General features: G+C 44.4%; 1 protein-coding gene across 1 annotated transcript in view; it reads left to right on the top strand.

The window, feature by feature from the left end:
* The window catches only part of LOC139379123 (dachshund homolog 2-like), an 82,610-nt gene that overhangs the window by 50,747 nt on the left and 18,513 nt on the right, over positions 1–13,350 (top strand). Inside the window, exon 2 of the mRNA XM_071121956.1 lies at positions 2,102–2,217. Within this exon, the coding sequence (XP_070978057.1) occupies positions 2,102–2,217 (116 nt within the window). The remainder of the gene's footprint in view (positions 1–2,101; positions 2,218–13,350) is intronic.

Here is a 13,350-nt window from a genome sequence, read left to right as displayed (position 1 = left end):
CAGATGGAGCAGTGGATAATCTCAGATAGAGATTGAAACACAGGACAGATAGAGCTCAGATAATCTCAGATAGAGATTGAAACACAGGGCAGATAGAGCAGTAACTGAAAAACAGGAGTGATGCAAGGGATTGTCTTCTCTCTCTTCTCTTTCCTCTCAATTCAAGGGGCTTTATTGACATGGGAAACATGTGTTAACATTGCCAAAGCAAGTGAGGTAGATAATATACAAAAGTGAAATAAACAATAAAAATGAACAGTAAACATTACACTCACAGAAGTTCCAAAAGAATAAAGACATTTCAAATGTCATATTATATATATATATATATATATACAGTGTTGTAATGATGTGCAAATAGTTAAAATACAAAAGGGAAAATAAATCAACATAAAATGTGGGATGTATTTACAATGGTGTTTGTTCATCACTGGTTGCCCTTTTCTTGTGGCAACAGGTCACAAATCTTGCTGCTGTGATGGCACACTGTGGTATTTCACCCAGTAGATATGGGAGTTTATCAAAATCGGGTTTATTTTCTAATTCTTTGTGGGTCTGTGTAATCTGAGGGAAATATGTGTCTCTAATATGGTCATACATTGGGCAGGAGGTTAGGAAGTGCAGCTCAGTTTCCACCTCATTTTGTGGGCAGTGAGCACATAGGCTGTCTTCTCTTGAGAGCCATGTCTGCCTACGGCGGCCTTTCTCAATAGCAAGGCTATGCTCACTGAGTCTGTACATAGTCAAAGCTTTCCTTAAGTTTGGGTCAGTCACAGTGGTCAGGTATTCTGCCACTGTGTACTCTCTGTTTAGGGACAAACAGCATTCTAGTTTAGTCTAGTTTGCTCTGTTTTTTTGTTAATTCTTTCCAATGTGTCAAGTAATTATCTTTTTGTTTTCTCATGATTTGATTGGGTCTAATTGTGTTGCTGTCCTGGTGCTCTGTGGGGTCTGTTTGTGTTTGTGAACAGAGCCCCAGGACCAGCTTGCTTAGGGGACTCTTCTCCAGGTTCATCTCTCTGTAGGTGATGGCTTTGTTGTGGAAGGTTTGGGAATCGCTTCCTTTTAGGTGGTTGTAGAATTTAACGTCTCTTTTCTGGATTTTGATAATTAGTGGGTATCGGCCTAATTCTGCTCTGCATTATTTGGTGTTCTACGTTGTACACAGAGGATATTTTTGCAGAATTCTGCATCCAGTCTCAATTTGGTGTTTGTCCCATTTTGTGAATTCTTGGTTGGTGAGCGGACCCCAGACCTCCCAACCATAAAGGGCAATGGGCTCTATGACTGATTCAAGTATTTTTAGCCAAATCCTAATTGGTATGTTGAAATTTATGTTTCTTTTGATGGCATAGAAGGCCCTTCTTGCCTTGTCTCTCAGATCGTTCACAGCTTTGTGGAAGTTACCTGTGGCGCTGATGTTTAGGCCAAGGTATGTATAGTTTTTTGTGTGCTCTAGGGCAACAGTGTCTAGATGGAATTTGTATTTGTGGTCCTGGCAACTGAACCTTTTTTGGAACACCATTATTTTGGTCTTACTGAGATTTACTATCAGGGCCCAGGTCTGTCCTGTAGTTCAGTTAATATATTTGGAGGATCCAGTTTTCTCCCCCCCCCCGTCTCTCCCCACCCCCTCTCTCTCCTCCTCTTCCTCCTCTGTCTCTCTTTCTCTCTTCCTCTCCCCCCTCCCTCTCTCTCTCTCTCTCTCTCTCTCTCTCTCTCTCTCTCTCTCTCTCCTCCTCTCTCCTCTCTCTCTCTCCCCCTCTGTCTCCCTCTCTCTCTCCCCCTCTGTCTCTCTCTCCCCCCTCTCTCTCTCTCTCCGCCTCTCCCCATCTCTCTCTCTCTCTTCTCCTCCTGTGTGTCTCTGTGTGTCTCTGTGTGTCTCTGTCTCTGTGTGTTTCTGTTTGTCTCTGTGTGTCTCTGTTTGTCTCTGTCTCTGTGTGTCTCTGTTTGTCTCTGTGTGTCTCTGTTTGTCTCTGTCTCTGTGTGTCTCTGTTTGTGTGTGTTCGTGTGTGTGTGTGTGTCTTTTAATTTGTCAAGTCTTTCTTTTGTCACAAATGTTCATTCTCTCTCCCCCCCCCCCCCCCCCCCCCCCTCTCAGCTCTCGTCCGGGCCGGCCTCCAAAGCACTCTGTTGGGGGTGGGATTCAGGAAAGCTCCAGGCATCTCCATCCTGGGGTTCATGGCCTGCTGTCACCTGGCATGCTCTCTCACAAAGGTAAGACTGGGAGGTGTGTGTGTGTGTGTGAGAGATAGATAGAGAATCAGTGTGTGTGGAGGGAGAACAGATGGAGGGAGGGAGCGAGAGAGAAGACTAGGGGATAGAGAGAGAGAGAGAGAGAGAGAGAGAGAGAGAGAAGACTAGGGATAGAAGGAGAGAGAGAGAGAGAGAGAGAGAGAGAGAGAGAGGGAGAGAGAGAGAGAAGACTAGGGATAGAAGGAGAGAGAGAGAGAGAAGACTAGGGGATAGAGAGAGAGAGAGAGAGAGAGAGAGAGAGGGAGAGAGAGAGAGAGAAGACTAGGGATAGAAGGAGAGAGAGAGAGAGAGAGAGAGAGAGAGAGAGAAGACTAGGGAGAGAGAGAAGACTAGGGATAGAGGGAGAGAGAGAGAGAGAGAAGACTAGGGATAGAGAGAGAGAGAGAGAGAGAAGACTAGGGATAGAGGGAGAGAGAGAGAGAGAGAGAGAAGACTAGGGATAGAGGGAGAGAGAGAGAGAGACAGAGAGAGAGAGACAGAGACAGAGAGAGAAGACTAGGGATAGAGGGACAGAGAGAGAGAGACAGAGAGAGAGAGACAGAGACAGAGAGAGAAGACTAGGGATAGAGGGAGAGAGAGAGAGAGAGACAGAGAGAGAGAGAGAGAGAGAGAGAGCAGAGCAGAGGTCAGGATCAGAGCTCCTGCATTTTTCAGCATTTTCTTTAAAAAAGATAGATTAGGAGTTAGATAAACTTGGATTTTTTGTCAGGAACACATACTGGATTCTACCCTCTTCAACATAACCCCTACTTCAAATCAAAACTTAAAACCTACAACCTGATTTTGGACGGAATTACGGAATCACCTGGAAAGTTCACAACTACCAAGGATATATTACCCTATACAGCAAATTCTCTGGAAAACAACAGAAACCTGAAAAAAAATAAAGATATAAAACTGTATTTTTTTGTGAAGAATCAACAACAAGTGGGACACAATCATGAAGTGGAACGACATTTATTGGATATTTCAAACTTTTTTAACAAATCAAAAACTGAAAAATTCTTTATGTTTGAAGCCTGAAATGTGGCAAAAGGTCGCAAAGTTCAAGGGGGCCGAATACTTTCGCAAGGCACTGTAGACATAGACATATCTGCACTTTGGACAGTGGTGAGACAAATACAACAGGAGAAAGAGGAGCAGAACAGAGCATTAGAGGAGAGTATCAGACTGCTGGTGGAGGAGAGGTTGAGGGGGATGGAGGAGAGGGTGAGAGGGATGGAGGAGAAGTTGAGGGGGACGGCGTGTGACAGAGAACAACCCACTAGAGAGGTGGCCACCCCCACAGAGAAGCCAGCAGAACAGCCCACCTCAGCACCCAACAAAAGTCTCGACACCACAGCAGAACAGTCCACACCAGACCCTGACCATAGAGTCGACACCACAGCAGAACAGTCCACACCAGACCCTGACCATAGAGTCGACATCACAGCAGAACAGACAAATGAAGAACCCCAAGCCCAGAGGCTCTCACCCCCTCTGAGCACCCCCCCTGTCAGCCACCCTGATAGCCCTTTTGACAACCCCCCCACACCCACTGAGGACAAACACAAGACACAGATTGTACTACTTATGGACTCAAATGGGAAATATATAGAAGAAAAAAAACTTTTCCCAAACAAAGTGTGTCTAAACTCTGGTGTCCAAACACCCAGCGCGCCCTAGACCTTCTGTCTGAGGCCAAACTAGGCTCACCCAGCCACATAATACACACAGGCACAAACGACCTGAGAGCACAGCAGGAAAGAGTGGCCACAGCACTGAAGGGAGTGATTGAAAAGGCTTCTTCTACTTTCCTCAACGCACAAGTGGTTATCTCCACCCTGGACTTGAACAGCCTCTATGACCAGGTCCACCTCTACAAGGCAGCAGTGCCCACCTTTGCCCGAACTCTAAAGGACATCGCTCTCAAACGTATCCCCAACACTTCACACAGGAGCAACAGATCAATAGACACCCCACCCAGACCAGCGAGACACCCTCCCAGATCTGCAGGACCCCCCCCCTGGACCTACACATAGAGGACCCACGCCAAGAGGAATTACATCCAGACCACAGTACACCCAGACACATCCACACCCCCACCCCAACCAATCAACACCCCCCCACGTCAACCATGCCCACACCCCATTTAGGCCCCCTCAGATCAGACCTATGCCACTCCTGCCCACCCCATGCACCCCACCCCCGCAAAGAGGGCCTCAACATGGAAGCCACACATACGCCCAGGTAGTGAGCGGGCAAACAGTCCCAACTCTCACACTCGCCCAAGCCAATGGCATGTACCAGATGCTTAGCAGGCTCTGCTCACACTTACTGGCCTGAGGCCAAACCACGACCAACAACATTGGACACTCTATGGAACAAAAAGCCTTCACTATATTATCCTGGAATATCCAAGGCCTGAGGTCATCTGCCTTTGGCCTAAAAAGCAGAAACCCGGACTTCACCAAAGAAATCGGTAATACAGACATTGTCATCCTGCAAGAAACCTGGTATAGAGGAGACGGACCCACTGGTTGCCCTCTAGGTTACAGAGAGCTGGTAGTCCCATCCACCAAACTACCAGGTGTGAAACAGGGAAGGGACTCAGGGGGTATGCTAATTTGGTATAGAGCAGACCTAACTCACTCCATTAAATTAATCAAAACAGGAACATTCTACATTTGGCTAGAAATTCAAAATGAAATTATCCTAACAGAGAAAAATGTCCTCCTGTGTGCTACCTATATCCCCCCACTAGAATCCCCATATTTTAATGAAGACAGCTTCTCCATCCTGGAGGGGGAAATCAATCATTTCCAGGCCCAGGGACATGTACTAGTCTGTGGCGACCTAAATGCCAGAACCGGACAAGAACCTGACACCCTCAGCACACAGGGGGACAAACACCTGCCTGGAGGTGACAGCATTCCCTCCCACATATGCCCCCCTAGGCACAACTATGACAACATAACCAACAAAAACGGGTCACAACTTTTGCACGCCCAATTTTTCAGTTTTTGATTTGTTAAAAAAGTTTGAAATATCCAATAAATGTCGTTCCACTTCATGATTGTGTCCCACTTGTTGTTGATTCTTCACAAAAAAATACAGTTTTATATCTTTATGTTTGAAGCCTGAAATGTGGCAAAAGGTCGCAAAGTTCAAGGGGGCCGAATACTTTCGCAAGGCACTGTATATCAACGAATTGGCGCGGGCACTAGAAAAGTCTGCAGCACCCGGCCTCCCCCTGCTAGAATCCGAAGTCAAATGTCTGCTGTTTGCCGATGATCTGGTGCTTCTGTCACCAACCAAGGAGGGCCTACAACAGCACCTAGATCTTATGCACAGATTCTGTCAGACCTGGGCCCTGACAGTGAATCTTAGTAAGACCAAAATAATGGTGTTCCAAAAAAGGTCCAGTCACCAGGACCACAAATACAAATTCCATCTAGACACCGTTGCCCTAGAGCACACAAAAAACTATACATACCTTGGCCTAAACATCAGCGCCACAGGTAACTTCCACAAAGCTGTGAACGATCTGAGAGACAAGGCAAGAAGGGCCTTCTATGCCATCAAAAGAAACATAAATTTCAAGATACCAATTAGGATTTGGCTAAAAATACTTGAATCAGTCATAGAGCCCATTGCCCTTTATGGTTGGGAGGTCTAGGGTCCGCTCACCAACCAAGACTTCACAAAATGGGACAAACACCAAATTGAGACTCTGCACGCAGTATTCTGCAAAAATATCCTCCGTGTACAACGTAGAACACCAAATAATGCATGCAGAGCAGAATTAGGCTGATTCCCACTAATTATCAAAATCCAGAAAAGAGCCGTTAAATTCTACAACCACCTAAAAGGAAGCGATTCACAAACCTTCCATAACAAAGCCATCACCTACAGAGAGATGAACCTGGAGAAGAGTCCCCTAAGCAACCTGGTCCTGGGGCTCTGTTCACAAACACAAACACACCCTACAGAGCCCCAGGACAACAGCACAATTAGACCCAACCAAATCATGAGAAAACAAAAAGATAATTACTTGACACATTGGAAAGAATTAACAAAAAAACAGAGCAAACTAGAATGCTATTTGTCCCTAAACAGAGAGTACACAGTGGCAGAATACCTGACCACTGTGACTGACCCAAAATTAAGGAAAGCTTTGACTATGTACAGACTCAGTGAGCATAGCCTTGCTATTGAGAAAGGCCGCCGTAGGCAGACATGGCTCTCAAGAGAAGACAGGCTATGTGCTCACTGCCCACAAAATGAGGTGGAAACTGAGCTGCACTTCCTAACCTCCTGCCCAATGTATGACCATATTAGAGAGACATATTTCCCTCAGATTACACAGATCCACAAAGAATTCAAAAACAAATCCAATTTTGAAAAACTCCCATATCTACTGGGTGAAATTCCACAGTGTGCCATCACAGCAGCAAGATTTGTGACCTGTTGCCACGAGAAAAGGGCAACCAGTGAAGAACACACACCATTGTAAATACAATCCATATTTATGCTTATTTATTTTATCTTGTGTCCTTTAACCATTTGTACATTGTTAAAACACTGTATATATATATAATATGACATTTGTAATGTCTTTACTGTTTTGAAACCTCTGTATGTGTAATGTTTACTGTTAATCTTTGTTGTTTTTCACTTTATATATTAACTTTGTATGTTGTCTACCTCACTTGCTTTGGCAATGTTAACACATGTTTCCCATGTCAATAAAGCCCCTTGAATTGAATAGAATAGAATAGAGAGAGAGAAGACTAAGGGATAGAGGGAGAGAGAAAGGATACGAAATCCATAGCATGACTTCAGAAGGAGAGAGAAACAGGAGGCCAGCTAAATCAATATATATATATGATATAAATCAATGTATCGAAATTGGCAAGAAAAGATCAGAATTCGGGCGTCGTCCGGATTAGGGAGGGTTTGGCCAGTAGGGATGTCCTTGTCTCATTGCGCACCAGCGACTCCTGTGGCGGGCCGGGCGCAGTGCGCGCTAACCAAGGTCGCCAAGTGCACGGTGTTTCCTCCGACACATTGGTGCGGCTGGCTTCCGGGTTGGATGTGCATTGTGTCAAGAAGCAGTGCGGCTTGGTTGGGCTGTGTTTCGGAGGACGCAGGCTCTCGACCTTTTGCCTGTCCCAAGTCTGACACGATGAGACAAGACTGTAACTACCAATTAGATACCACGAAACTGGGGAGAAAAAAAGGGTAACATTTTTGTTAAAAAGCTTAACCCCTGACCTGCCGTTTGTTCCCTTACACCAAACAACTATCCCTAACCCTAGGATCTAACCCTTAACCCCTGACCTGTCGTTTGTTCCCTTACACCAAACAACTATCCCTAACCCTAGGATCTAACCCTTAACCCCTGACCTGCCGTTTGTTCCCTTACACCAAACAACTATCCCTAACCCTAGGATCTAACCCTTAACCCCTGACCTGCCGTTTGTTCCCTTACACCAAACAACTATCCCTAACCCTAGGATCTAACCCTTAACCCCTGACCTGTCGTTTGTCCCCTTACACCAAACAACTATCCCTAACCCTAGGATCTAACCCTTAACCCCTGACCTGTCGTTTGTCCCCTTATACCAAACAACTATCCCTAACCCTAGGATCTAACCCTTAACCCCTGATCTGACATTGGTCTCCCTACCCCTGACCCTAACCTTCCTCTAGCCTTCCCATAACCCTAGGACCTAACCCTAGGATCCACAGGTTGAGGTAAGGGTTGGATACCTACCCCTGCCCCTGACCTTCCACTGACCTTCCCATAACCCTAGGACCTAACCCTAGGACCCACAGGTTCAGGTAAGGGTTGGATCCCTACCCCTGCCCCTGACCTTCCCATAACCCTAGGACCTAACCCTAGGACCCACAGGTTGAGGTAAGGGTTGGATCCCTACCCCTCCCCCTGACCTTCCTCTAGCCTTCCCATAACCCTAGGACCTAACCCTAGGACCCACAGGTTGAGGTAGGGTTGGATTTATTAACAGTAGTCAACTATATTCATGGTGTTAACTGAAAATTACTTGGCCATCTAATGAGGGTGTCTGTAAAAGTATATAGCTCCTGTATGCATGTACGGACGGGGGTATTGTTCCTGTGTATATACTACTTCCTGTTACTGTGTGTGAGCATATTGGGGTTAGCTGTCCCTGAAGTTAACCAACTGTAAAAGGCTGTAAACAAGCAGGAAACCCCAGAGGCCGCTATTATGGCCATTTTAATTCGGCGTCACCAACGACACGTTTTTGCGCAACTTCCATCAACACGTCTCCAACACCACCAGTGGGCGATGAAGACCACTGCTATTCTACCCACGAGCAAGAGTACAAGGCCCTCCCTCCTCCATCATTCAGCAAATCAGATCATGACTTCGTACCCTTGCTTCCTGTTTACAAGCGCAAACTCTAACAGGAAGTATCCATGACTCGCTCCTTCGAGAAACGGTCACCAGAATCAGAGGCTTAAGGACTGTTGAGAAGAGAGCACTGCCTTACCATTGAGAAGGAAGCACTGCCTTACCATTGAGAAGGAAGCACTGCCTTACCATTGAGAAGGAAGCACTGCCTTACCATTGAGAAGAGAGCACTGCCTTACCATTGAGAAGGAAGCACTGCCTTACCATTGAGAAGGAAGCACTGCCTTACCATTGAGAAGTGAGCACTGCCTTACCATTGAGAAGTGAGCACTGCCTTACCATTGAGAAGGGAGCACTGCCTTACCATTGAGAAGGGAGCACTGCCTTACCATTGAAAAGGGTAGAACATCTGGCTCCCTGTAGAGGAAAGGCTGTGAAACCACTGCACCTCAGAGGAACCTGAGACAGAGTCACATGTCCTAACATAATTTGAAAAATACAAAAATAATTAGTGTAATTTCCCCCAAATGTTAAATCTAAAGTTCCCGGTAAGAAGATACAAACACAAACACATAAATGCATGCATGCAACACACACACACACACACACACACACACACACACACACACACACACACACACACACACACACACACATACACACACACACACACACACACACACACACACACACACACACACAGACAAACATGCTCAGTTCTTAGAAAGCTTCTCTATGAACACCTTGAAACAAGATGCGACACCCATTAAACTCAACACCCAGAAGGCCTTTCTTTCTGAACAGTGTTTACAGTCTTTCTGAACAGTGTGATATTTAGTCTTTCTGAACAGTGTTTACAGTCTTTCTGAACAGTGTGATATTTAGTCTTTCTGAACAGTGTTTACAGTCTTTCTGAACTGTGTGTTTATTCAGTCTTTCTGAACAGTGTGATATTCAGTCTTTCTGAACAGTGTGATATTCAGTCTTTCTGAACAGTGTTTACAGTCTTTCTGAACAGTGTGATATTCAGTCTTTCTGAACAGTGTGATATTCAGTCTTTCTGAACAGTGTGATATTCAGTCTTTCTGAACAGTGTGATATTCAGTCTTTCTGAACAGTGTTTACAGTCTTTCTGAACAGTGTGATATTCAGTCTTTCTGAACAGTGTGTTATTCAGTCTTTCTGAACAGTGTGTTATTCAGTCTTTCTGAACAGTGTGATATTCAGTCTTTCTGAACAGTGTGTTATTCAGTCTTTCTGAACAGTGTGTTATTCAGTCTTTCTGAACAGTGTGATATTCAGTCTTTCTGAACAGTGTGTTATTCAGTCTTTCTGAACAGTGTTTACAGTCTTTCTGAACAGTGTGATATTCAGTCTTTCTAAACAGTGTTTACAGTCTTTCTGAACGGTGTGTTATTCAGTCTTTCTGAACGGTGTGATATTCAGTCTTTCTGAACAGTGTGTTATTCAGTCTTTCTGAACAGTGTGATATTCAGTCTTTCTGAACAGTGTGTTATTCAGTCTTTCTGAACAGTGTTTACAGTCTTTCTGAACAGTGTGATATTCAGTCTTTCTAAACAGTGTTTACAGTCTTTCTGAACGGTGTGTTATTCAGTCTTTCTGAACGGTGTGTTATCTACTTGTGTGTGAAAGAAAGCTGTAACTGACAGCTGGGTCTCACCCCGGGTCTCATCCTGGGTCTCACCCCGGGTCCCATCCTGGGTCTCACCCCGGGTCTCATCCTGGGTCTCACCCCGGGTCCCATCCCGGGTCTCACCCTGGGTCTCATCCCCTCTGCTGCTTAAACAAGTGAAGAACGAGGGAAGATGAAGAGGGCCCTACAGATGTTCTCTCTCTCTCTCTCTCTCACGCTCTCTCTCACGCTCTTTCTCTCTCTCTCTCTCTCTCTCTCTCTTGCTCTCTTTCTCTTTCTCTCGCTCTCTCTCTCTCTCACACTCTCTCTCACGCTCTCTCTCACGCTCTCTCTCTCTCTCTCTCTCTCACGCTCTCACTCACGCTTTCTCTCTCTCTCTCTCTCTCTCTCTCTCTCTCTCTCTCTCTCTCTCTCTCTCTCTGTCTTCTTTGCTTAGTGTTACTGTCTTGTTATTCAACCTATCCTTTTCACTCTCTCTTGTTCTCCTTCGGTTCCATTTCACTCAACACATTATGTTATTCAACAGATACGTTTTTTCTCACCAAATAAATTGTGTTGTTATTGTTGTCAGCCCATCCTCTCCGATACAGTCCAGGCATGGACATGGACTCCTCACAATATCCCAGTTAGAGAATGAAGGGATCACAAACACAAAATAATGAGAATAATGACAGAACAGGAAAAATGAATCTCGGGGTTCAGTCAACTTCCTAGTGAATGAATCTAGGGGTTCAGTCAACTTCCTAGTGAATGACTCTCAGGGTTCAGTCAACTTCCTGGTGAATGAATCTAGGGGTTCAGTCAACTTCCTGGTGAATGAATCTAGGGGTTCAGTCAACTTCCTGGTGAATGAATCTAGGGGTTCAGTCAACTTCCTGGTGAATGAATCTAGGAGTTCAGTCAACTTCCTGGTGAATGAATCTAGGAGTTCAGTCAACTTCCTAGTGAATGAATCTAGGGGTTCAGTCAACTTCCTGGTGAATGAATCTAGGAGTTCAGTCAACTTCCTAGTGAATGAATCTAGGGGTTCAGTCAACTTCTTAGTGAATGAATCTACAGTGCATTCTGAAAGTTTTCAGACCCCTTGACTTTTCCCACATTTTGTTACTTATTTGTTACTTATTCTAAAATTGATCAAATATTTTTTCCCCTCATCAATCTACACACAATACCCCGTAATGACATCACAATACCCCATAATGACATCACAATACCCCATAATGACATCACAATACCCCGTAATGACATCACAATACCCCATAATGACATCACAATGCCCCATAATGACATCACAACACCCCGTAATGGCATCACAATACACCGTAATGACATCACAATACCCCGTAATGACATCACAATACACCGTAATGACATCACAATACCCCATAAGCCATCACAATGCCCCGTAATGACATCACAATACACCGTAATGACATCACAATACCCCGTAATGACATCACAATACACCGTAATGACATCACAATACCCCATAAAGACATCACAATGCCCCGCAATGACATCACAATACACCGTAATGACATCACAATACCCAGTAATGACATCACAATACACCGTAATGACATCACAATACCCCGTAATGACATCACAATACACCGTAATGACATCACAATACACCGTAATGACATCACAATACCCCCTAAAGACATCACAATGCCCCGAAATGACATCACAATACACTGTAATGAGATCACAATACCCCGTAATGACATCACAATACCCCGTAATGACATCACCATACCCCGTAATGACATCACAATACACCTTAATGACATCACAATACCCCGTAATGACATCACAATACACCGTAATGACATCACAATACACCGTAATGACATCACAATACCCCATAAAGCCATCACAATGCCCCGTAATGACATCACAATACACCGTAATGACATCACAATACCCCATAATGACATCACAATACCCCGTAATGACTGTATAATTCCCCATAATGACATCGCAATACCCCGTAATGACATCACAATACCCCGTAATGACATCACAATACACCGTAATGACATCACAATACCCCGTAATGACATCACAATACACCGTAATGACATCACAATACACCGTAATGACATCACAATACCCCATAAAGCCATCACAATGCCCCGTAATGACATCACAATACACCGTAATGACATCACAATACCCCATAATGACATCACAATACCCCGTAATGACTGTATAATTCCCCATAATGACATCGCAATACCCCATAATGACATCACAATACCCCATAATGACATCACAATACCCCATAATGACATCACAATACCCCATAATGACAAAGCCAAAACATTATTTTAAGTAAAGTTTTAAGTAATTAGTAATTAGTAAGGTATTGTTTGTCGATTGCTGAGGGAAATCAAATATTTAATCAATTTTATAAAAAGGCTGTAACGTAACAAAATGTGGGAAATGAGGGTTGAGTCACTGCTGTGAGGGTTGAGGTACTGCTGTGAGGGTTTAGTCATTGCTGTGAGGGCTGAGTCACTGCTGTGAGAGTTGAGTCACTGCTGTGAGGGTTGAGTCACTATGAGGGATAAGGCACTATGAGGGCTTAGTCACTGCTGTGAGAGTTGAGTCACTGCTGTGAGGGTTGAGTCACTATGAGGGATGAGGCACTATGAGGGTTGAGGCACTGTGAGGGCTGAGTCACAGCTGTGAGGGATGAGTCACTGCTGTGAGTACTAAAGGAATATACTGTATATATTTATCTCCTCCATGTTGTTTCACTGTGAGTACTAAAGGAATATACTGTATATATTTATCTCCTCCATGTTGTTTCACTGTGAGTACTAAAGGAATATACTGTATATATTTATCTCCTCCATGTTGTTTCACTGTGAGTACTAAAGGAATATACTGTATATATTTATCTCCTCCATGTTGTTTCACTGTGAGTACTAAAGGAATATACTGTATATATTTATCTCATCCATGTTGTTTCACTGTGAGTACTAAAGGAATATACTGTATATATTTATCTCCTCCATGTTGTTTCACTGTGAGTACTAAAGGAATATACTGT

This window comes from Oncorhynchus clarkii, chromosome 21 (genome assembly GCF_045791955.1).
Source record: "Oncorhynchus clarkii lewisi isolate Uvic-CL-2024 chromosome 21, UVic_Ocla_1.0, whole genome shotgun sequence".
Classification (NCBI taxonomy): Eukaryota; Metazoa; Chordata; class Actinopteri; order Salmoniformes; family Salmonidae; genus Oncorhynchus; species Oncorhynchus clarkii.
The sequence above is the reverse complement of the archived record's forward strand: the minus strand, read 5'-3'. Positions and strand labels throughout refer to the sequence as shown.